The 26,147-nt window shown below is 41.4% G+C and overlaps 2 protein-coding genes across 4 annotated transcripts in view; one reads left to right on the top strand and one right to left on the bottom strand.

Annotated features, from left to right (window-relative positions):
- Positions 1 to 11,649, top strand: part of SULF1 (sulfatase 1) — a 192,387-nt gene extending 180,738 nt beyond the window's left edge. For both annotated transcript variants that reach the window (XM_018058433.1, XM_005689044.3), the window contains exon 22: positions 9,360 to 11,649. In XM_018058433.1, the coding sequence (XP_017913922.1) occupies positions 9,360 to 9,390 (31 nt within the window). In that variant the 3' untranslated portion in view covers positions 9,391 to 11,649. The remainder of the gene's footprint in view (positions 1 to 9,359) is intronic.
- SLCO5A1 (solute carrier organic anion transporter family member 5A1) overlaps positions 12,752 to 26,147 on the bottom strand; it is a 155,025-nt gene continuing 141,629 nt past the window's right edge. The window contains exon 9 of one of the 2 annotated variants that reach the window (XM_018058432.1): positions 12,752 to 13,128. In XM_018058432.1, the coding sequence (XP_017913921.1) occupies positions 13,118 to 13,128 (11 nt within the window). In that variant the 3' untranslated portion in view covers positions 12,752 to 13,117. Of the gene's footprint in view, positions 13,129 to 17,997; positions 24,536 to 26,147 lie in introns of those variants that run through there. The other variant, XM_013969151.2, reaches the window with a different exon arrangement.

The following is a 26,147-nucleotide window of genomic DNA, read 5'->3' as shown; positions in this document are numbered from 1 at the left end:
GCCCTGGGAAAAAGCAGGGAGAATTATTTTCCTGGTGGCTCTTACACGTCGATTTGCTGGAGAGGCATCATGCAACGAGTTGGAGATTTCATGAAATGTGACGTCAGGATCACAAAAGGGATCGTGGGAATGTAGAGAGCATGGTAGAGCTGACGTTGGAGGCAAGACAAGGCGCTTCCTTGCTCACGGTCCTTAATTAGCTGGGATGATGAAAGCAGGCATGCTGGGCTCAGAAGCTCTGTAGGGTGGTGGTGAGTGAAGGGGGAGAGTGGGGGTCGGTGTACCCAGAGTCGAGACTCACAGGGAGGTCTCAGCACATCATGGACACAGTGCCTGACACACGAAAGCTTGAAGACCAGCCCTGGGCCCAGTCTTCTTATTTCCCTCTAGCATCGCCACCCCCCAACTAGCCCCCCTGCATCCCTGTGCTCTGTGGTCAGGGAGCAGGACCCCAAACACCTAGTGACGGGGTCAGCCCTTGCTCATAACCTTCTACTCCCTGCTGAGACCTCAGGCAGGTCTGTCAGAAGCATGCCGTGTGGGGCAGCAGGGACCTGTCCTTACTACCTTACTGAGGGGAAACTGAGGCACAGCCTTAGATCATGAATCCTCTTGGGAGAAATGATTCCATCAAAGGAACATGGACTTCGTTGGTGTCACCCGTTTTGATATTGTCTTGGAGAAGCCGAAGAATATTGCCCTTCCAGGATGTGCTGGTGGCCCCCGCCCGCCCTCCCTCAAGCCTTCTGAGCTCTGGTCTCAGATTCCTTTTTTTTTTTTTTTTAGCACAGGCAAGCCGCATATATATTATGCTTGCTTGTGCTTATACTCAGTCGTGTCCGACTCTTTGCAACCCTGTGGACTGTAGCCCGCCAGGCTCCTCTTTCCATGGGATTTTCCAGGCAAGAATCCTGGGGTGGGTTGCCATCCCCTTCTCCAGAGGATCTTCCTGACCCAGGGATTGAATCCAGGTCTCCCGCATTGCAGGTGGATTCTTTACCACCTGAGCCACCAGGGAAGCTGTCAGATCCCTTATTCATGCATAAGACAGAAGAGAAAAACCCCTCCTAAGCTGGTCTCCCCCGGACCATGTGAGGTAATACTATCTCACACACTGGGACTCATCTGCCTGCCTCCCGGGGGTCCCTTTAAGACATTTCTCAAACAGGGCATTTTAAGCGGACCTCACACTAGACATTGACTTTACAGTTATTTTATGAGGCACTCGATTCTACAGTCAAGGGATGTTCCGTCTGGCCCTCTTTTATTTCTCTCATGACAGAGATAAAAGATATAGACACAAGTCTGGTTGGAGCTAAGGAAGAGTTCTTCACAAGCCATCCCCTGATAGCTCTGAGATAAAGAATGTCATCTCCATTCCAGTCATGATTAAAGGGATTTGGGCTTTCCAGCCCTGCAGTGCAGGAGACTCAGGGTTCGACTCCTGAGTCAGGAAGATCCCCTAGAGGAGGGCACGACAATCCACTCCAGTATTATTACCTGGAGAATCCCATGGACAGAGGAGCCTGGCAGGCTGCAGCCATAGGGTCACGAAGAGTCAGATGCAACTGAAGCAACTTAGCGCGCACATCTGGGACTCCCCCTGCCTTGATCACCGTCACCACCACCACTAAATGGGGCCACATCCATCGTTTCTGGGGTCATTTTGGCACACCCTTGGTGACTTTGGCTGTTGATCTCATCCCTTCCCTGGTAACATGGCACGAAACTGCGTGCACGGTGACCTCACGTTACCTGTTGCTTTTTCTTTTCCTTCTAAATTCCTTACAAATGGACAAATTTAAGGATCCTCTTTAACTCAAAATGACTGGTTTTTCAGACTCTACCACTTCATAATCCATGATGCAAACTACCTTTCAGCTGCTCTCCTCACAGTAGGCAGGAGATGATGAAACAGGAAAGCATCAACCTGTCACACCTGTGTTCTCACTGGACACTTAAAGGCAGTGTTTGATGTAACCTTCCCTGTTCATTGTACTCTGTTGGATTGACAGGCAGCAGATGTGGAAAAGTCAGTAAAACTACTGTCCCAGTTTACCCGTGCTTAGTCCTCCCAAGATTTTGGAAGCTTCGATCCTTTTAAGATTTTTTTTTTTTTTTTTTTTTTTTTCAGAAAATTAATTAGGTGACTTCCCTGGCAGTCCAGTGGTTAAGACACTGAACTTCCAATGCAGTGGGCATGGGTTCCTCATCAGGAAACTAAGATCCCACATTCCAAGCAGTGCCACCAAAAACTAGAAAGAAAGAAAAAAGAAGAAAACTAATTAAAGTGGGTTTTCAGTCATGAAATGTGATTACAAAAGCCCTTGATAAACATGATAGCAAACACACCTGAAGAATTTGGAACTTGAAAATTCAGCAGAGTATTTTAGAAGATGTATCTTGTACAAGACTGACTACAGAAGAGTTTTTAAACTGCCTTCAATTTTGTGGGTTAATCCTTAGACATATTTAGAAGGTCTTTAAAAAGTCTGCTCCCTAGTTCAGTTTCTTTTTTATTGTTGTTCTTTTTGGCATGGTAGTTGCATAAGGCAGGGGCAGCTGAAATGCTTTGCTTATTCATTTTCTGGTTAGGACAAGCTCACGGTAAGGATACAGTTCAGTAAAGTGGCCGCTATGACTCAGGAAATAATTGTTGGCTTGAGTTGAAAGTAATAATTTCTGTGTTGCAAAATAGAGTAGGATCCACAGGTTAATGGGGTGTTTATTTTTCTCATGGTCTGTGAAAACTGGCGCTGCTGACCTTTGATGAGCTTCTCCGGCAGTCATGGTGTGTGTCCATGGCTGCATGGGCCAGACGGTCCGTTCTTGGCAGCCTGACACTGGCACGGCTGCTTCCTGACCCTTCTGTCTGCGCCCTGCAGGCCAGCAGGCCACATGGTGCCCCCGCTCAGCAACCATCCCTCCTGTTCACATTGCTTTTGCTTTTCTTTTTTTACAAGTTGACTGTTTCATTTTCTTGAAGTATAGTTGGTTTACAATGTTGTATTAGTTTCTGGTGTACAGCAAAGCAATTCAGTTTTATACATATGTCTTGGAGAAGGAAATGGTACCCACTCCGGGAAGATCCCATGGACAGAGGAGCCTGACAGGCTGCAGTCCACGGGGTCACAAAGAGTTGGACGCAGCTGAGCACACACGCTATGCTATATGCTATGCTTCATGTCACATCAGTTCTTTTTCAGATTATTTCCTATTATAGGTTATTATAAGATATTGAATATAGTTCCCTGTGCTATACAGTAGGACTTTGTTGTATCTGTATTATATTATATTATATTATATGCTGCTGCTGCTGCTGCTGCTGCTAAGTCGCTTCAGTCGTGTCCGACTCTGTGTGACTCCATAGACGGCAGCCCACCAGGCTCTCCCGTCCCTGGGATTCTCCAGGCAAGAACACTGGAGTGGGTTGCCATTATATTATTTAGATATGTGTTAATCCCATACTCCTAATTTATCCTCCCCTTTCTCTTTCCTCTTTGGTAACCATAACTTTGTTTTCTGTATCTGTGAGTCTGTTTCTGCTTTGTAAATAAGTTTATTGTTATTAGATTCCACATGTAAGTGATATCCCTAACCCTAACCCTTTTTTAGATTCCACATATAAGTGATGTCGTATGATATTTGACTTTCTCTGATTTATTTCACTTGGTATGATAATCTCTAGGTCCATCCATGTTGCTGCAAGTGATGTTATTTCATTCTTTTTTACGACTAATATTCTATTCTATATATGTACATCTTTTTTATCCATTCCTCTATATACACTTCTATCACTTCCATGTCGTGGTTATTGTGAATAGTGTTGCTGTGAACATTGGGGTGCGTTTCTTTTTTCAAATTAAACTTTTCTCTGGATATATGCCCAAGAGTGGGATTGCTAGATTATATGGTAGTTCTACTTTCAGTCTTTTAAGGAACCCCTTTTGCTCATTTTGATTCACTTGTCCCTGTGGCAACAGCGCATGCCTTGCAGACAGTTACGGGTGACATAGCCATGTGTTACAGGCTGTGCAGTATTGTGGTTAGAACACAGATGCTGAAGCCAGCCTGCCTTGGGTTCAAATCCCAGTCTTGCTAGTCAGAAACTGAGAACAAGGCCTGACATATAGCAAGCCCTGGGAATGATGGGTATTACTAGTCAGGTATAATAATATGGGGGTGTAAAAAATTCACATGAAGAAAGTAGTATGTGAAAGGGGATAGTAAATGATAGAAGAATGCTACTGTATTTTATAAGAAACCCAAAAAGAGATCTTGTCAGAGCCAGCACCATCTCCATCATCACTCACTGACAACCCAGAGTTTAGCACACAAATGTGTTCTCTGAACCACCGGAATCTCTTGAGAGCAAAAGGAAAAAATGTAGCCTTTACTGCCATGCTCCATGTTGTCCTGAGCTTCCCTGGTGGCTCAGACAGTAAAGAATCTGCCTGTCAATGCAGGAGACCTGGGTTCAATCCGTAAGTCGGGAAGATCCCCTGGAGAAGGAAATGGCAACCCACTCCAGTATTCTTGCCTGGAGAATCCCATGGAAAGAGGGGCCTGGCGGGCTACAGTCCATGGGTTCTCAAGGAGACACGACCGAGCGACTAACTTTCTGTGTTGCCCTAAGAAAGCTTTCTTCTCTCGGTCACATCTCAGGCCTCCATTTTCTTTTCAAGCTGCCTTGCTAGTATGGTTGGACTTTTCTCTTTAAGGCACTCAACCAAGAGATGAGTCAAGATCAGGGTTTGAAGTTAAAGGGTCTGGAGGTGAGGTTGGCTTCCGAAGACAATGAAGGGGACCTGCGTTAGGGCTGTTAGAGTGTGAGTCAGGACCAGGGCCACTGGGTGGCGCTGTGAGATTTGCCGTGGGGGGACAGGTGGCCCTGGAACCTAGTTCCTGTTATCCTCAGTGGATTCAGTCATTTTCTAAATGCTGTGGTACACAGAGAGGAATTTCAGAATTGTTAACTCACACTAACTGCAAATTTGGCATATTTTGTAGATTATCTGGTTCTGCCTTTGACCATTTTTCTATCTGGTTTCTGAAAGAATTGTCAGGAAGAGTTATTCTATTTTAATTGAAATATAGTTGATGTACAATATTACATAAGTTACAAGTGTACTTTATAGTGATTCACAATTTTTAGAAGTTATAACTATTTTTATAGTTATTATAAAATATTGATTATTGAAAAGAATTTATATCTTTGTGATGCTCTGTCAAACAAAGAACATTTTTCCATTTGGTCAAGTATATTTATGGGTCTTTATATTTATGGGTCTTTCAAGAGCTTTTAACAGGTATTTTCTTAAAGGTTTTGCACATTTCTTGATAAGTGTATTTATAACCACCTTATCTTTTTTGTTACCACATAAAGTTTTCATCCACCATTAAAACATCTACTTGATAATGATTTATGTATATGAGGGCTATTGGTTTCTGTACATTAATTTTACTACCTGCTACCTTTAAAATGTTTTTTCAGTCAGCTTTGCCATGTATTCTCTTCAATTTCCCAGGTATACTGTCAAACATTTGCAGAGATAGCTTTGCTTGTTTTCCCATTTATGTGTCTCATTGATTTGTCTAATTGAATAAGCTAATATTTTCAGTACAATGTTACCTTGTCCCTGTTCTTAGTGAAAGTAATTTCAGGATTTTTCCATGAAGTGAAGTGAGAAGCAAGCTTTAGGACTAAGATATATATGTTTTTGTTACGTTAGGGAAATAGCCATCAATTCGTTTCTAGTATTTTTTAGTGTCTTTAGTATTTAAAGCATGTTGAGGTTGTCAAAAACCTTTTCAGTGTTTATGGAGATAAGCAGATAATTTTTCTCTTTAGATCTACTAATATGATATGTTATATTAATAGATTTGCTAAGAGTAGACCAACTAACCTTCCATTTCTGGAATAAATTTTGCTAGACTATCATGTGTGATTTTCTTAATATAACATTGAATTCTTGTCACTAATATTTCATTTAGGATTTTTGTGTCATAAATGATTCGGTCTGAAACTGTCTTTGTGTTTCTGCTATGTTATCTTTTTCGGTACTGGTTTCCTGTTACTGGCATAACTCATGATACCCCATGCCTGTTTTTGTTTAGTTGCTAAGTTGTGTCAGATTCTTTGCGACCTCATGTACTGCAGCCTGCCAGGCTCCTCTGTCCATGGGATTTCCCAGGCAAGAATACTGGAGTGGGTTGCCATTTCTTTCTCCAGGGGATCTTCCTGACCCAGGGGTCAAACCAGCATCTCCGCTTTGCAGGCAGATTCTTTACCACCATGCCATCAAGTGATACCTACCCCATGCCTTAAAGCAACACAAACGTATTCTCTGACATTTCTAGAAGTTAGAGAAGGCTGAAATGGTTTACTGGGCTAAAATCACTGTGTTCCTTCTAGGGCCTCTAGAGAAGAGTCCATTTCCTTGCCTTTTCCAGTTTCTAGAAGCTGCCTGGATTCCTTGTCACGGCCCTTTCCTCTATCTTCAAAGTTGAAAATTCAGCGTCTTCAAGTCTCAACACCTACCTGTTCCCCTCCCAACATACACACCTCTTTGCTTCCAAGGTCACATTTCCTCTGACTCGCTTGCCCTCCTTTTCCTAAAAAGGATCTTCAGGATGACATTGGCCCCACCTGGCTACGCTAGGATAACCTCCTCACCTCAGAATCCATAACTCAGTTTGAATTTGTATAGTCCCTTTTGCATGTAAGGCAACAATACCTAGTCTCTGGGGATTAGGATGTGGACATCTTTGAAAGGTGAGTACACTCTTCTGCCTGCCACAGCAAACAAGGTTAGACTTGCTTCGTAGAAAGAGCTTCAAAGTTTTCTTTGATCTTCTGTGCTCTGGAACAGCTAGTATAGCATTGAGATGTTCTTTTCCTTGAAGGCTTGGTAAAATTCTCCTGTGAAACTATAGTGACCTGTCGCTTCTTTGTTGCTTGCTGTTTTAGTCGCTAAGTCACGTCCAACTCTCTGCAACCCGATGGACTGTAGCCTACCAGGCTCCTCTGTCCATAGAATTCTCCAGGCAAGAATGCGAGAGTAGGTTGCCATGTCCGCCTCCAGGGGATCTTCCCAACCCAGAGACTGAACCTGTGTCTCCTGCATTGGCAGGCGGATTCTTTACTGCTGAGCCGCCGGGGAAGCTTCTTTGTAGCGTAGTTCTTATAACACTGATAGAAAGTTCTTAAGTAGTTTTTATAAACATATAATTATATAAAGGTAATAAACCTTTATTTTCCTTCTTTGGGACTTGTTCTGTTTAAACTTTCTACCTCTATTGGATCAATTTCAAGAAAACATGTTTTCCTAGACAATTATCTGTTTCATCTAGGTTTTTTCCATTGATTTGCTTTGATGTCTGCAGAGTACTTGCTTACTTTTTAAATTTTGTATATTTCAATCATTATTTCTCCCTTGTCATTTTCTATTTTGTCTATTTTAAATCAGTCCCTTTTTTCATAATTAGGTAAGCTAGTTACTGTTTGGATCCTATTTTTTTTCAAGAACCAGGGTTTTTATTTATATCAATATTTATTAATTAGATATGTCTTTTTTCTGTTCTTTGCCTTATCAGTTTTGTTTCACTCCTGGATCTGATAAATGTGTTAAATGCTCACCACCCATCCTTTTGCTGACGTTTCCCCAGTGATTTCTTGACTGAATGAAACTCACCCTCTAGGAGACTGTTCAAGATGACCTGATGTGTCCCATGTTCTTTACATTCTTCCATGTTTGAAACTGTTTCCCTGTAGCCTTGACACTTAAAGGAGAGGTTGGCTGGATATCCGATCCTTGGTTCAGACTCTACTGTTTGATCTAAGGCGGCTTTCACATACTGGGATACTTGATTGGAGATTTCATTTACTTAACAGTGTTATGTTGTGGTTTTCTTCACTTTCGGGTTTATTTTGGCAGGGGCTTTTTCATAAGATGGTAGACTTTTTATACTTATTTTCTATGTTCCTTTGTAATAATTTTGTTTACATTTAGACTGCTTTTATTAATTTCAGGGACTTCAAGTATTTCCAAGATGTCTAGTTTAAGAAGATCCTTTTCTGTCAGTATACCCAAGCATACTTTTTTTTTTTTTTACTTTTTATCGCATTATTATTTGGGGATGGGGTTATAAGAGGTTGTGTGTCCTCCAGTTTGTCTGTTTCTCTTTTTTATTACAGGACTGAAATTGCACCCTTTTGGCTTCTTTTTTCCTTTATCACCCAGTTTTTGAAGGCCATTTCTCTCTTCCTTTGTATCCTTTTTCCCCCGCAAAGTGATGCCTTTCAAGACTGTCGTCTCCATTCATGCTCCCTTCATTCTTTTCTTCATTCTTGCAACCACAATTTACCAAGACTCTACAGAGTTTTATACCACAAATTGATGTTCTTTCCAGCAATGGTTTCAAGTCTATCTTTGACTCCATTCTCACTTCCTTCTTTTCTCTTCTATATAGTATTCCCAGGGCTGGTGCCCAAGGTGTGACACACAGCTCTACTGGCATTTGGTATTAATTTTTTTTTAACTTACAGGTGATTTGAAGATTCTAGGATTCTTTGTATTGCTTTCTAGGTAGTTCATTGCCTTCATCTAGGCCACCTCTTCTTAAGTGGTACTTGGGTACACCTAGGGAAAAGACATTGTTTTCTGTAGAACTATAGTCATTTTGATGATGTAGAAAAATCAGAGCGAGAAAGCCGGTGGGTTCATTGAATGCTGTGCAAAACCACTCAGTGGCTGGTTTCTTTAAAGGATAGAAATTTTAGAGCAAAGGAAAAAAAAAAAGAAAGAAACAGATCTATCTAATTTGAAGTTAAATAGATGCAAATATTTAATTGCATTCAAATGTGTTTTTATACTGTCAGGGAGTATAAAATAATAAAATAAAAATATCTTACAAAGTGTTTTCTATTACATTAATTACTTTGAAACATCATTCATCTAGCAGCTCTGTATGTAATAAAGGTTTTAATGCATAGCTATATTTGGTAGATGAGGGACCAAGACTCAGAGAGACTAACACACTTGATTTCCTGGTTACATCAGTGACTTGAGTAGAACCAGGAGTAAATCATAAGCCCCCTGACAGGTAATACCAGTGTATTCTCAGTACCAACCAAGCCTGTTATAGAATTCCTCCCTCGTTCAGCCTTCTTTCCAAAGTTCATTCTCATTCAGTCACTTCTGTAACCTAAGGCCAGTCCTTTATAACAAATTACTAGAGACACATACTTTTCCATGTTTATTTCAAATTGCTTTGTGCCACAAAAACAATGCAAGTTGCTTATTCAATAGGTTGAACATGTTTTCTCACTAATGATCCACCTTCCTCTCTCTTCACAGAGGACAGTTATGGGATGGATGGGAAGGTTAATCTGCCCAGTCTCACTGCAGACGGCAACTGGCAAGGCCCCGAGGATGTATACGTGAATGGAAGCGCCTATAAGGACAGACAAAACTATAGACTTAGTCTGGCTGACTGGACTAATTACTTGAAGGATGTAGATAGAGTATTTGCACTGCTGAACAGCCACCATGAGCAAAACCAAGCCAATGAGACTAAAAGTGCTCCAAGTGATGGGTTCCTGGCTGTGTCTGCTGACCTCTCAGCCCCAGCAGAGATGGATGAAGACCCCACGGTTAGGGTTGGGGAAGTGCCTCCTTTGACCTTGCTGGCTGACCTTCCCACCCTGCATTCCAGCCGACCAACATTCAGTCCAGACAGTCAACTTGAATGGAACAACGACATTCCCGAAGTTCATCGTTTGGATTCTGAACACTGGAGAAATCATAAAACTGACAAATGGATGGAGCATGAAGGGATCAATCACCTTGAAACTGATTTCAGCGGCAATGGCATGACAGAGCTGGTGCAGCCTAGACCCAGGCAGCAGAAGGGCCGACCCCAGGATGGTCGTCCAAAGGAAGATGTTTCCGAAGATCAGCTGCTGCTTTCTGCGCATCCTGATGTTAACTCCACAGATCTGATGATCAGAGAGTCCACCAGGGGGCCGCCTGTTTCCTCCAGCATCACAGAGAGGATGTCAAACCAAGTGGAGAAGAATCACAGGGCCGGGAGCCTACAGAGTCTAGAAGGCAGTGCCTCGTTTCCACTCTCCTCTGATTAGATGCCATGTTACCTTACCCTAAACACAGTATTTTTTTTTTTAATTTGTTCTTAGTAAACTAATAAAAGTGATCATGACAACCAGCATTCCAAACTGCCCCAGGTACACCTGTGCAGTGGAAGTCAGTGGTGTGCACCTAGGGACTTGGTCTTCTAAGTCACTGTTTGTCAAGAATAGAAAGAAAGGTGCATTTGTGGGGTTTTGTTTGTTTGGGGGGGTGCTAAAACAGTATTAACCTTTGAAAGTTCTAGGGATGTGTGTATACAAATGTTATCAAGATGGCTAGAATTGTGCCTTTCTGAGTTTCTGAAACTTGACATCCTCAGTGAAATTTCAATCTGTTTTCCACTGTGTGCGTAATGTGGTTTCAATTCATTTTTAACCACTGGAATTTTTCAATGCCCTCATTTTTCACTCAGTGATTTTTGCACTTTGAGATGGGAATGCCATGTCTATTTGGTTAGTCTTATTTTTCCCCCAGGCTTGTCACACTCTCCCTGCTTGCTCTCAGTGTGATAAAGGAAAATGGACCCCAAGGCTGACAGACAGTATCATCACATATTGTTCAGCATACGCTTTTGTCAGAAAATAATGCATGTGTTTTACCTCGACTTGCTAAAATCGATTAGCAGAAAGGCATGGCTAAGGATGTTGGCAGTAAAAATAAACAAATAAACAAAACAAAGATTGCCTGCTTTCTCTGTGCCTAGCCTCAAAGTGTTCATCATCTGCTTAAAACTGCTAAATTTTTATCATTTGCTTAACAGGATAAAAGGACTGAAGACTTTTTTTTATCTTTGTTTTGTTTTCTTGACCTGGCTAATAAGCTTAAGTGTTGAGAAAATACATCTAGTTTTGAATTTATATAAGGATTTTTTTTTTTTTTCAGTAAAACAAACTCGTGAATGTTTCATAATTTAAATGCACCATATGTGTTGTATGGTTACTTTTAAGGCCTTCACCAGGTTCTGATTTTTTTAAAGGCATAAGTGAAAACTGCTTTTGAAATTCTGTGTTCTTGAAAATATTTGTCCTATTTAGATGCTTCGGTACCAGCAAAAGGATTATTACCTCACTAAGAGTTTGCAGTATCCTAGCCAACTTCCCAAGAAGGTATTTTTTAGCTTAACGGTAATTTTCATTTTATTTTTAGATAATCAAATGCATAGGTAAGTTATGTTACCTTTACATGTTTAAGGTAAACTCTTTTAAAGAAAACCTAATATGTTAGAGTTGAATCTTTGATAACTTGGTCTTTATCATAGACTCTGTACATATGTTAAAATTAACTCTTTATCAGATGTGTGTGTCACCGGCTGAATGACAGATGAAACATATTTATGGTCATGAATGACGTGCTTTGTAAAAAAGGTTTCAAGTTATTAGGAAGCATATTGTGTTTTTTAAAATCTTGTGTAATATTCTGTGATACTTTTATAGAACAATTCTGGCTTCAGGAAAGTCTAGAAGCACCATTTCTTGAAATAAAAGGAGTTTAAACTTTACCTGTTTCAGAGAAATGAACTTAACCAAGTTTCTGTGGTACACTCATCCCGGTAAAATGGAGTCCTGATCTAAATGTACATAATTTCTTTTTTCACTTTTTTTTGACCGCACCTTGTGGCCTGTGGGATCTTAGTTCCCCGACCAGGGATTGAACCTGTCCGCCCCGCACTGGGAGCACAGAACCTTAACCAGTGGGCTACCAGGGAAATCCCTCAATGTATATGATTAAACATTATCCTTATTGGAAAACTGATCCAAAGTCAGTGCATGTTATAGAACATTCTCCAGTTCATGATTTCAACATGGATTTACCTCACTGGTGTCCGGAGGGGTGTAGCAGAGGCAGTCGAGGGCGGCTTCCCTGGACAGGCAACCTGGGCAGCTATAAAGGGGCCAGTGCTGGGCTGAATTCTCTACTGTTGCCATCTTGAAATTCTCAACAGTCTTTGAACAAGGGACCCCATGTTCCCATTTTTCACTGAACCTGCAAATTATGTAGCCAGTCTTAGGTAGCAGAAATGGAGTTTTTCAAAAGCAAGAGGATAGACCACTCCCCTCCCCCCAGAAGGAAGTTTGAATTCTTTGGTGATCACGAAATTTGGTGAATTCCTCACCACTTTCCAAGACCTCAAGTTTTCTGATTGACAAGTTCTACATACCTCCTTCTGTTCTAGATCTCCTGAGGAGCTTTTTCCCCTTCAGATAGAGAGGCTAACAATCTATGACATGTCCAGAGCTCAGAACATTAATAGTAAAGGAAAAAAAAACCAAAGAACTTTGGGACCTGCCAGTTCAACCCCTGGATGATGAAGGAGACCATCTGTACATGCGTGCTCAGTCGCTTCAATCATGTCCAGCTCTTTAAGACCCCCTGGACTGTAGCCCACCAGGCTCCTCTGTCCATGGAATTCTCCGGGCAAGAATACTGGCGTGGAATGCCATGCCCTCCTCCAAGGATTGAACCCACGTCTCCTGCATTGGCAGGTGGATTCTTTACCACTGAACCACCAGGGAAACCCAAAACCATCTTTGTCTGTTTGCTATAACAGAGAACCAGACTGGGTGGATTACACAACAGAAATTTATTTTGTCACTCCTGGAGACTAGAAGTCCAAGACCAAGGTATTGGCAGGTATGGTTTCCCCAGAGACATCTCTCCTTGGCTGGCAGAGGACCGCTTTCTTCTGTATCCTCACGTGTCCTTTTCTCTGTGTGTACATTTCCCGGCGGGGGCGGGGCTCTTTTTCATATGAAAACACTAGTCATACTGGATCAGGGCTCCACCGTTAGGACTTCATTTAATTTCACCTCTTTGAAATCCTCTTTCCAGATACAGTCACACAGGAGATTAGGGCTTCAATATATGAATTTTGAGGGGACACTGTCCAGTCCATAACACCACGACTTCATGAGAGAAGAATCCAAGGTAATAGTGCTGTCCAAAGACGCATCCTTTTGCCTTCTTCCTCATTCCTTTCCTGCAAGATGTGAATAAACCAAATGTTGCTATCCTGGAGGAAATTCCACTGTGGTTCAGTAACTATTTCTACTTCTGTTTAAGTAGCTATTCTGAGTAAAGGGCTTGAGGGAAACTATTCAAATCTCGAACAGCCCCTGGAGATTTGCTGGCAGGCGGGTCTCCTGTGGTCTGTGACAAAGCTGATGCCCAGAAGGAGTGTGCTGATGGCCACCTGTGTGCTCCCCATGGATTTAGCAGAGGAAGAGATATAGCAGAGGTGAGGGCCAGCCCTGTCCACTTTCCCCATTTCAACACACACACCAAATCCGTGAAAAGAGAGGCCGCAGTGGGGACACCATCTGGTCAGTAGTGGGAAGAATGACAGACATGAAATTATAGAAGAATAACTTCACCACAAACTCTAGTTTTTACTTTCTGCATGAGCTTGGAAAAGTCACATAAGCACTCTAACACAGCTTCTTTGACTATAAAATAGGTTTGAGTCAAGGATGCCAGACACTTAGCAGACAGGCTGCTTTTCCAAAACATGCCCAAGAAAGACAGTGCTAATTCCTTGGGACAGTTCTCCAACATCTCGGCCCTTCCAGTTCCTGGGTCAAACTTAGGTAGCTCTGTTGTTGTTGTTGTTCAGGTGCTAAGTTGTGTCCAACTCTTTCATGACCCCATGAACTGCAACATGCCAGGCCTCTCTGTCCTTCACTATCTCCTGGAATTTGCTCAAACTGTTCTCCAGTCAGTTCAGTGGCTCAGTCGTGTCTGACTCTGCGACCCCCATGGACTGCAGTACGCCAGGCTTCCCTGTCCATCACCAACCCCCAGAGCTTACTCAAACTCATGTCCATAGAGTCGGTGATGCCATCCAACCATTTCTCCTCTGTCGTTCACTCCCACTCCTGCCTTCAGTCTTTCCCAGCATCAGGGTCTTTTCAGATGAGTCAGTTCTTCACATCAGGTGGCCAAAGTATTGGAGTTTCAGCTTCAGCATCAGTCCTTCCAATGAACAGCCAGGATTGATTTCCTTTAGGATTGACTTGATTGATCTCCTTGCAGTCCAAGGGACTCTCAAGAGTCTTCAACACCACAGTTCAAAAGCATCAATTCTTCAGCACTCAGCTTTCTTTACAGTCCAACTCTCACATCCATACATGACTACTAGAAAAACCATAGCCTTGACTAGATGGACCTTTGTTGGCAAAGTAATGTCTCTGCTTCTTAATATGCTGTCTAGATTGGTCATAGCTTTTCTTCCAAGGAGCAAACGTCTTTACATTTCACGGCTGCAGTCACCATCTGCAGTGATTTTGGAGCCCCCAAAAATGAAGTCTGTCACTATTTCCACTGTTTCCCCATCTATTTGCCATGAAGTGATAGGACTGCATGCCATGATCTTAGTTTTCTGAATTTTTTGAGTTTTAAGCCAATTTCTTCATTCTTCTCTTTCATTTTCATCAAGAGGCTCTTCAGTTCTTCTTGGCTTTCTGCCGTAATGGTGGTGTTATCTGCATATCTAAGGTTATTGGTATTTCTCATAGCAATCTTGACTCCAGCTTGTGCTTCATCCAGCCCAGCATTTCTCATGATGTACTCTGTATAAAGTTAAATAAGCAGGGTGACAATATACAGCCTTGATGTACTCCTTTCCCGATTTACAACCTGTCTGTTGTTCCATGTCCAGTTCTAACTATTGCTGCTTGACCTGGATATAGATTTCTCAGGAGGCAGATCAAGTGGTCTGGTATTCCCATCTCTTGAAGAATTTTCCACAGTTTGTCATGATCCACACAGTCAAAGGTTTTGGCATAGTCAATAAAGCACATGTTTTTCTGAAACTCTGTTGGTTTTTTGATGATCCAGCAGATGTTGGCAATTTGATTTCTGGTTCCTTTGTTCTCCAGTAAGGCAGAGCATTTGTGTCCTTAGAATCCTCAGTGTATCCATGGGATTTCCCAGGCAAGAATACTGGAATGGGTTGCCATTTCCTTCTCAAGGGGAACTTCCTGACTCAGGGATCGAACCCAGGTCTCCTACTGCAGGCAGATTCTGTGCTGGAGAAGACTCTTGAGAGTCTCTTGGGCTGCCAGGAAATCAAACCAGTCAATCCTAAAGGAAACCAACCCTGAATATTCATTGGAAGGACTGATGCTGAAGCTGAAGCTGAAGCTAAAGCTCCAATACTTTGACCAACTAATGCGAAAAGTTGACTCACTGGAAAAGACCCTGATGCTGGGAAGGACTGAGGGCAGGAGGAGAAGGGGGCGGCAGATGATGAAGATGGTTAGATAGCATCACCGACTCAATGGACATGAGTTTGAGCAAACTCTGGGAGATAGTGAGGGACAGGAAAGGCTGACGTGCTGCAGTCCATGGGGTCTCGAAGAGTTGGACACAACTTAACACCGGAACAACAGAGCCACCCAAGTCCAGCCAGGGAATCCACAGGGTTGAGATTACAGCTTGTGTTTCTCCATAATGACCATTAGATGTCACTCTATTGCAACTAAAGACCTCTGCTGGGTCCCAGGGCCTGGACGCTCGGCAAAGCAGCCCTTTATATTGATTTCTAAAGTAGCAGCTCTACCATTTCTCTAAGAAAACATCTAGAACAACTTGATCCATGGCAGGCTTGCTCTTTCTTCAGTGCCTAGGATCTTAGCCATTCCAGGAGGCCAAAGAACAGTTCAGCTTTCTACTGATTTATATCGGTATTATGAGCAGGGATTGCATCAAACTTTGATGTTTAAATTCAAGAGTGAGCCCCGGATATCGATATCCTTGCTTCCCCATGACTCTGTGCAATTAGAAATGTTTTTTGGCTCCCATGAACCAAAGCTATGGAGGTTGTCTCTGCCCAGCGGGCAATTTTTTAAAGACCAAAAGGAACTGAATGCTTTTTAACTGCTCTGAAAATGCTGAGGTTTTACCAAGTCGGGCTGAAGCATGGAAGATGAGTGGTCACATTCAAAACATTTCTGGTGTCTTCATTCCTTAAAAAGAAACTGTTTTCCTCCTGTGTTTATTTCAAATGGTGCAATATCCAGAATGGCTCTGCTTCTCCCTTGAAGGTATGGGCTATCGAAGAGATTCAAGGGAAATCCTTTTGCTTAAATTACACACATAATTGAAGAAAAGGTGGTACATTTGGGTAGGGGTTACTATTTGGTCTTTGCATAAATGGCTCTTTTGTTAAATACACGAAGCCATGGAGGAAAAGAAAGTTTTGCCCAGAAATCAGTACAGAAGCACAGACTCCCTTCAATTATCCATGTATCTTGGGCCACTGTGACCTTTCAGTTTAGGTGTGCAAGGGAGTGGTAAATAGAAATCAATTGTCCTGCTTCCCACCTATTGAGTGCTCCGGAGCTGGGTTCTAAATATAGCCACTTTGCATCTCAGTCTATGAGTCATGCTGTTATTTCCAAGGCTCATTTAGCTCCTTCTGCCTCTCACCCAAAAGTTTGAGATGCCAGTACACTTAGAAAATGCTGTTGCCCTTCGGATAAGCCCTCAAAATCTAGTGCTTTTTCCCCATGGGGGTTGGAGTCTGACCACAAATTCTTCCTCTAGGCTCAGGCCAGCTCCTGGCCGCCCTGAGCAATGATTAGCTTGTTATTCAGTAGAGACTAGGGAAACGGAGCTTTTAACTGCTTTGGTGATCAAGTTTTGATATTTACTCCTTTGGAAATCATTCTTTTTTATGCTTGAGACTTTCCTTTGGTTTATCAATTCTTAGACTCATGAGATGCTTCCCAGGTGGCTCAGCGATAAAGAGTTCACCTGCAATGCAGGAGATGTTAGGTTTGACCATTGGGTTCGAAAATTCCCTGGAGAAGTAAATGGCCACCCACTCCAGTATTCTTGCCTAGCAAACACCACGGACAGAGGAGCCTGGTGGGCTACAGTCCTTGGGGTCACAAAACAGTCGGACACAACTTAGCAACTAAATAACGACAGACTCATGAGTTGCACTCCTTTGGAAATACCCTTAAACCTATCATGGTCAACTTCCTGGCAAAGAATAACATCCATCAAATGCCTGCTATCTGCTCTCCAACACTTTCAGGATCCAGCAGTTAGGCAGGGACACAGCAATAGTTCAGACTAATACAATGTGTCACTTCCAGTCTGAGACAGAGAAAAACCCCTTTGCCTTTCTCTATGCTTCTTCCTTGCCTCTACAACCAAAACCATCTCTGAAAGTTCCAAATTGTGCAACTTCAAGATGAAGGAGCCTCTGTCAGGCTGGGTCCCTGAAGGACTCTAGAACAGACCCACACAGATGTGTCTTATTAATGAGAAATGAATTTTGTGCTATGAAACCACTGAGATTTGGGGATTGGCATGTTATTTAAGCATAACATAGCCTATCCTGAATAACACCAACCATATTCAAGGCACACAGTTCTGTAACGCCAAATTTTGTTTGAATTTAAACAGATAAAAGATGAAATGCTTAAAATTATTCTCTTTAGTGACTCAGTAGAAAATATCCTACCACAGGTTCCTAAAAACTATAGTCCTAATAGTTCACACATTGGACATTTGACTTTAAGGAAAAGTTACCAGTTAAGTAAGGAGTTCATTTGTGCCATTTTCCAGAAAAAGTGGAAGCCCATTTAATCTCCTCTAATCCATATGCCTTTTTTTTTTTTTTTTTTTTTTTGGCTGAACCAAGTCTTGGTTGTGGCACACAGGATCTACTTCCCCAACCAGGGGTCGAACTAGGGCCCTGCACTGGGAGCATGGAGTCCCAGCCACTAGACCACCAGGGAAGGCCCCTGTGTCTTTCCAGTGGGAGAAAACATTGACATCATTACATCATCTCTTCAAACCCCAAAATCTTAAGAGACAAACAAATTTCAATCCAACACACATTTTATTCTTTTTTTTTAAAACTTTTTTTTCTGAATTTGCAATGATCAAGTATTCAAGATGTTGTAAACCAATGTTTCTTAGTACATTGACAATAGATTTTATTAAACACAGGAAATTATACACCTTTTACATTACCTTAAGAGGTCTCCAAATAAATATTCATTTTAAAAAATCACAAAATCAAATTCCTTTATGCAACAACTCAAAACAGCCTTTCATCACAAGCACACCCCTATACACAAAAACACACACACTGAACACGTACACCACTAGGGCCCTAACGCCAGTTTATTGGACGCAGTGTCACTCTTCCTTTAACTAAAGGTCGGTGGCTGACCTGCCTATCTCATGCTTCCAAATTAATATTTAGGGTAGAGGTATGTATTTTAAGAAAAATGCCCACTATAAAATCTTACCATTATCCTTCTCTTTCATTTCAACATACAAACTTTAAACTTGTTTTGTTCACCCCTTTGGTTTAATACGTCCCTGCAATTACTTCAGTTTTCAATAATACCTTCTCCTTCAATTTCAGTATGTAATAGTAGAATACCAGATAAAGACAACACCTTCAAAATCTCAATATTATAAAAACACCTTACATGTGTGTAAGGTTTTGGGGGAGAAGAAATAAGAAAAGATTATCTGAAATATTTTTCCCCTCTCTCTGAAATTATTTTTAGCATCTGATTATCCTTGCTAAAATAAATATCAAAAGCACTGAGTTTTCCATTAAAAAAGTAATCCTCCTTACACTCTTCTTTTTTGCAGTGTTAAGTTCATGAATTGACTGTGGTAATGAGAGTAATGAATGCTTATTTTCTGAGAAGCTCTCCAGATTTCTAAAAGCAAAGCACATGCAGCCCCTTATCAGTGAAATACTGTCAAGTCAGTGGTGCATTTTTGTAGTGAGCATGCATCATCAAATACTTCTAGCACCGAGGCATTTATTTTTTAATGTTTCAAAAGCAAATACCCAGGGAGGGTTTACATCATAGCTGGCTTCCCAGCTGGCGCGAGTGGTAAAGAACTCGCCTGCCAACGCATGAGACATAAGAGACATGGGTTCGATCCCTGGGCTGGGAACAACCCCTGGAGGAGGGCATGGCAACCCCAGTATTCTTGCCTGGAGAATCCCATGAATGGAGGAGCCTGGCAGGCTACAGTCCATAAGGTTGCACAGTCAGTCACGACTGAAGCGACTTAGCACGATGACCCTTCCTAGGGCTGAGTAAAAATGAAGTGCTTAAAATAACCTCTTCAAACATACGCAGATCTGATTCCAATGTGGCAAGAAGTCTGGGACAGACACAGCCAGCAGCATACTAGAAGGTAAGGAAAGCAGAGAAGACAGAAAAGATAAAGCGCACGAGGCCAGAAATGTTGCCTTGCCAGCCATGGCACTCCCTTCCAAACTACGAAAGAGGAAATGCAGTTATGTGTGTGTAACGGATCTCCACCCATCTGTATAAAAGGAATAGTGAGCCTGCATCCTAAACAGTCCTGGATTATGCAGTATTTTGATATCTACCTGCTACTTAGAATACTCAGTATTCTGGGGCTGCCCAGGTGGCGCTAGTGGTAAAAAAAAAAAAAAAAAAAAAAAGCCAATGCAGGAGACCTAAGAGATGCAAGCTCGATCCCTGGGTTGGGAAGAGCCCCTGGAGGAGGGCATGGCAACCCACTCCAGTATTCTCACCTGGAAAATCCCATGGACAGAGGAGCCTGGCGGGCTGCAGTCCAGGGGGTCACAAAGAGTCGGACACAACTGAAGTGACTTAGCACACACAGACACACCTATTTATCAGTAGCTCTGATCACATTTCGGTGTCATTTAGGATGCTTTAAGTGAACACAAAAGCATACTATATTTGGCTACCACCCTAGGTTCCTGCTCAAGCACAACTAGAGAATCTCCAAACGCTTCAGGTCCAAGCAAACTATGAAGCTTCTCTTCGGTGCACCTGTATTTGATACAAAACAGGCTCCAAGAAGAAACTTTTTGGCTCCAAGTCCACCAAAGAATGCCAGACAGAAATGCAGGCCCAGCGAGAATTGTCTTGGTGGTTGGTGAAAAGGCAGGACTACCATTACCTCCTCCAGGTAAGCCCCTCCTTCGATGGCTGACATTTCTAGGCGCATGCGCCCATTTGTTCCTGTAGCTACTAAGGGTAACAATCAGTAACAACTGGGTTGTGGTTTGGTTTATAACATATAACATTTTGTATCTGTTCACTTAACAAGTAACACTTTAACAAGTTCATGTTAAACTTGTATTAAGAAACTTAAAAGCTAGTCATTTTAAAAAACTAATAGAAATGTTAACATTCTGAAAGAGGAGGGGACAAAAAAGAACATACACTTGAAATCCCCAAAACTCAGATTCAAAACTCTGAACCACCTTTCCTCATAATGGTTCATTTCAGACACTACTGAGATGCAATGTTAACACTAAAATTGGTTTTGTTCTACAATAAATAGGAACTAGAAATAAATACTTGAGGTAAGTTAGGGCAAACAATTGTGAATATAAGACTTAGCTAAACAAATGTAAATTTACCTTGAAAATCAAAACATTCCATTTTGATGTTTCCTACAGATTTTTGTCTATTTTACACAAGGAAATTATAACTTCTCTACTCTTCAGAAATAGTAACACATCAAAATATGAAATGCTTCACCTCACTATCTCATAGTCACATCTTACCTATGTTAACCAAAATTACTGTAAGTATTACGTAGTATAAGAAGTGCACAACAAGAAATGAGCATCCAAACCCTGACTTGGCCACTATGTATAATCCTAAACAAATCACTTGACCTCTATGAGCCTCAGTGTTCATGACCTGTGTTTTAGAAGAACAATAAAAAATAGCTATCTTGCAAAGTTATTAAGAGGATTAAAATGCATGCTACATATTATGTGATTGATAAAAACGCTCTGCCAATAGCCAACACTCAACGACTGCTCATTCGCTTCCTCTCTGCTGCTCCTTTCTTTTCCCCACCCTAGTTCTTGACTGTTTTCAAGAATTAAATCCACCTACAAAGGATAAAGATGTCAAGCTAAAGAAGACAACCAAAATGATGTGTGCCAACTGCCCACTCTACTGCCTGGGGTTTCTAAATTAATCGGCTAGACTCAAGGATATTATATTTGCATATTAAGGCCAAATAATACTTTAAACTACAGAATTTTTAAAAGAACCAGGTGACCTTTCCAAAAAAAACCCAAGTAATTAGAAGCCTAAGCTCACAGAGAGTGTCAATTAAACTTATATTAGGAGTGGTGACTCTAAAGTAACATGACCAATTTATTATCAAGCATATGAGGACCTTGTATATACAATCAAATGGTGTCATTTAGCAAATAGTCATTTTAGTTAACTACTTAATATTCCAAATGATGCCACCTGAACCCAAAGTGCTTTGGGGACAACTCTTAATTGGTACATATTCCAAAACATCAGTCTCCCATATTTTTACTGCTTATTTCACTTTTACCAGCAACACGGTAATGATATACCTGCTACTTACAAGAACCAGATATTTGAGGAAGTACAACATCAACATTGTGGTGCACAGTTCAGGCCAATTTCTTTGAATTTGGGTTGACCTAATCAACCCAAAGGATTTCATAGATTGGCAGATGGTAATTGGGTGAAAAAGCTTCTGATAAGGAAATGACACTCAGTGATGGCTGAACTGAATGAATCTTCAAGGTAAAGACAGGGAGGGATCTCTATTTATACCTGATTTCTGATACCATCATTTCTGATCATAGATTTCTAAGGGCAGCGCTCCTTTTCAAAATGTGATAACAGGAAGAGAGAAATTCTAAGAGTGTTGAAACACACAATCTTAGCTACCAAAAAAAAGAAGAAGAAGAAGAAGAAGAAGAAGTGCCAACCTTACCAAATTCTCTCAATGCAGTTTTTTAACAATCAGAGGAAATTTTAGAAAATAACCACATCTCTTCCCAATCTACCTATGTTTTGCTCCAACCCAATAAGAAACTTTCTCTTCTAAGGGATCAAAGATCTCCCACAAAGGGTGAAGGGGATCACAAAGGCCCCAGAGTAGACTCAAAGACATAAAGCAATATTCTCTGAAGATCTTCAAAATACACCAAGTTGACCAAAGTTTGACAGACACAGTGTAATTACAGGCAATAGTGCTTCTTATGACTTAGCCAAACAAGTCTGCCCTAAGTAAGTCCTTGTCACCCAGGACCGCCAGCTCCACCCTGTATACATTATTTAGTCTAACTGCCAACTCCACCCTATAGAGAACCTTTCCATAAACTGCCTGCAACCAAGAGAACCATTTGACCAACACCATTCCTAAGTTACAGAAGAAAACAATCTTGAACCAGGAATATTCACACAACTCCACCCATGCACCCATGGATAGAGGGCAAAAAGCCAGGAATCATGGGTCAATCACATTCCTTCTACTGAAGAGTGTCAATAAGACAAGAAAATCATTTCCCAAATCAGCCTCACATAAGCCTAGGCTCATTGGCAGAAACAGTTCTCCATCATACTGATATTTGTACATTACAGTCCCTCCTAAGTCTGAGTTGTCATAATTCTTTTTCTGAGCAGCCAAATTCCACAGGTTAACTTGCATCAGTTTATAGTGCTATCAGGAGGCACCTACCTTCAGAACCACATAGAAAACATTCTATGTGGATCTAAATCAAAGTGATGTGCTGAGAGGTACTGAAAAGGATGGTGGCTGTTGAACCCCAAGTGCATTTAGGAACAGAAAAATCCTCTCACAAAATCCCTTCAGGAAAGTTACAATAGAAAGAAACTAAAGGGAGGTATAAGATGGTTCTAACTCTGATAAGGTAGGATTCAGTATGACAGGCTAGTTTACTTTAAATAATTTTCAACCTTACTTAGGATCATTACCAAGATCTGGCTCACAGATCTCCCTCCTTTGTTCAACATGGATTTCATGCCACAGGTACAGCTTTCCTGATTAAATGACTCCATTTTCACAACAACCACAGCAATTTTCTGCACATAAAAAAGAAAACTACAGACCTGCTAGTGCTTCCAGGTATATAACTAAAATGATCAGGTGAGACTCAATCTTACTCCTGTGGGATTTCTTTTTCCCAACTCTTTTTGAGTGTCAAGGTTACAATTCTCAACAACCCTTACATGGGCCCTTAAAAGTTAAAGAATTTCTGCAGCAATTTTCTTTGGATGAGAAAGCCATCAGTTTCTTTTCTTATTATGCATCTCAAATGACAGTTTCTAGCCATATTGTTTAGCACACAAGTGTTAAAGTCCCTTATGAAAGACTCCTGTAGTTTATTTCCAAGCTCTCAGGTTCAAGACTCAGCAGCTTCCTTTATAGTGGGACAGACAGACTAAAAGAGAATGTGTCTTATGAAACAAAGTAGCTGTTCCCTTTCTCATGCCATGCTTATGGTTCTGGTGAAGCATTTAAGAAGTTCTACCTGATTTTTAATTCTGCTATGGCTTAAAAAGCTATGAACAGTACTTTAGGGAAAGTTTAGCTTCTTCTTTTCAAAAAAAACTATCTGCTTTAGTCTCTGAAAGCAAAAGTAACATGCTGTACTTATATTTTCCAATCAAATTGCATAGTTGAGGCAAATTCATTTGTGCTTTGTAGCAGAACTCACAGTAGTTGTTCATATCTAAAAACCTTGATTTGTAAATGCAAAGTCACGGTCAAGCTCACCCTTGTTCGGAGAGTATGCTAATGATATGCACTGCCATTACACTTCCCAAGATTTTGTTAACCACGCACCCAGCCTTCTACCATATCAGAGCATGAGCGTCAAATTAACATCTCAGAAACGGTAACAAATCTATCTAAACTCCTCCTTGGAGAGAAGGAGGAAAGGCTCATTCTTGTTGAGGTATCCAGCCCTCAATCAACAGTGGCTGTGTATAGTGAGTTTTGTTGGTTTGAGGATTGTGTCTTTAGAGGTTAAAAAAAGAAAGAAAAGAAGGCACGGGTGTTTCTCAAGTCGCCATATTAAACTCAACCAACAAAACCAAAGTCTTCCATTTTCAAGCTTTAGGAGGGAGGCTACATGGCCGCAGGGCTTTCTTCCAGCCCCAGGTCTGGGGAGGAACTTATTGCTTCTGGGAATGGCCCCGGATAGGTCTGTGCTGTGTACTGGATCCCTTTTTGCAGAGCAGTCTCTTCGTGGAATTCTCCCTGGGTGCTGAAAGCGGGACAAGATCTAGTCCGGGCAGCCTTATTGGCACTGTCGGGGCGACCCACAGTCTCGCTCACAGTGCTCAGAGGGAACTCTCTCCACCTCTGCCTCTGCAGTTCCTCCTCCTTGTATTTAATGGAGTACCAGGCCAGAAAAATAAATATAAAGCCGACAAATTTGAGGCCGGCTGCTAAACCAAAATAGACGAAACGAAATGACGTGACATTGTACTCCCAGCAAGAGCCTTGCACTCCACACTCCTGTTGCCAGAGCATGCAGGTGGTGTCAATAACTGCTCCAAAGTAAATTGGAGTCGGAATGTATGCTAGAGTGGTAGGGGAAAAGAAAAAGAAAAAATGTTAGCACATCTTATAAGAGGAAACAGATTTGTAAATTAACAGGATGCCTGTTTACTCTAAAATCAGTTGAGAGGAGTGGTTTTTCTGTGTTACTTGTTTTTTTGTAAATATACATCACATCTTGTCATAATATTCTTATTATAGACATGTTCTCTACTACTTTAAATCTTTCACGTCACAGCTCAGTCAGAATGTGCTTTGGTTTTTAGACATTTTATGATGTTCATTTTATAAGTATTACTTATTAGATATATTATGATACATCATGTCTAAAAAGCAAGAACACATTTTTATGTCTGCTTAATATTAGATAACAACCTAACTTGGAAAAAAATTTTTTAAAAGAATGCTGCCAAGTCACTTTAGTCATGTACGACTCTCTGCGACCCCATAGATGGCAACCCACCAGGCTCCCCCGTCCCTGGGATTCTCCAGGCAAGAACACTGGAGTGGGTTGCCATTTCCTTCTCCAACGCGTGAAAGTGAAGTCGCTCAGTTTTGTCCGACCGTCAGCGAGCCCATGGACTGCAGCCTACCAGGCTCCTCTGTCTACGGGATTTTCTAGGCAAGAGTACTGGAGTAGGGTGCCATTGCCTTCTCTAAAAAGAACAGATGCATGTATATTCGTAACTGAATTACTTTGCTATACACCTGAAACTAACACAACATTGTTAATCAACTATACTCCAATATAAAATAAAAAGCTAAAAAAAAGAATTTTACAAAAGATTTTATTAAGTTAAAACAAGAGCAATAATATATTTTTAGACATAAAAATTTACACTGATAAAAATGTAATTAGGGAGGGGAGTTCCCTGCCTGTCCAGTGGTTAGGACTCTGCGTTTTCACTGTCATGGCCCTGGGTTCGGTTCCTGACCCAGGAACTAAGATCTTGAAAGCCACGTGGCATGGCACCTTCCTCTCAAAAAAGTCAGATTAAAATCTGAAATTTAAAAACAAATAAGCCACTCAATTCATGGCACTGGAAGCCTATGATGCCCACTGACAAGTCCTCACTCTTGGTCTGGGCCGTCAACCACCACAGAAGACAAAACAGGAATACCAGAGAGGATTCCTGTTGCCAAGGGTCAGATGATTTTTAAATGTTTAAAATGTTTCACCCTTCAAAATTGAAATAAGCAGTTTGAATTTTAAAAAAATGTTTTTTGTCCTGTGGATGATGATACTGATTACTGAGGAAAATAACAGCTGAAGGAAGTGACAGACTGCCCGCTAGGAAAGAAAGCAATATGCGTGACAATGAGGAAGTCATATAAAAATATACTGCAGTCAGTCAAGCTAATGGAGCACTTCACACACTGCTCCCCGTCACTGTCCCAAGACATCACAGGTGACGCAATGTTTGTAGAAGTCAGAAGGATGTTCTTCGAGTCCAAATAAACTCTGTGACTCACCACATTGACACAGGGCTAACAAGCTTCTCTATTAATACGAAATCTTGCTGCTGTTTAGTTGCTGTCACGTTTGACTCTTTGCAGCCCCATGGACGGCAGCCCACCAGGCTCCTCTGTCCATGGAATTTCCCAGGCAAGAATACTGGAGTGGGTTGCCATTTC

This window comes from Capra hircus, chromosome 14 (assembly GCF_001704415.2).
Source record: "Capra hircus breed San Clemente chromosome 14, ASM170441v1, whole genome shotgun sequence".
Taxonomy (NCBI): Eukaryota; Metazoa; Chordata; class Mammalia; order Artiodactyla; family Bovidae; genus Capra; species Capra hircus.
The sequence above is the reverse complement of the archived record's forward strand: the minus strand, read 5'-3'. Positions and strand labels throughout refer to the sequence as shown.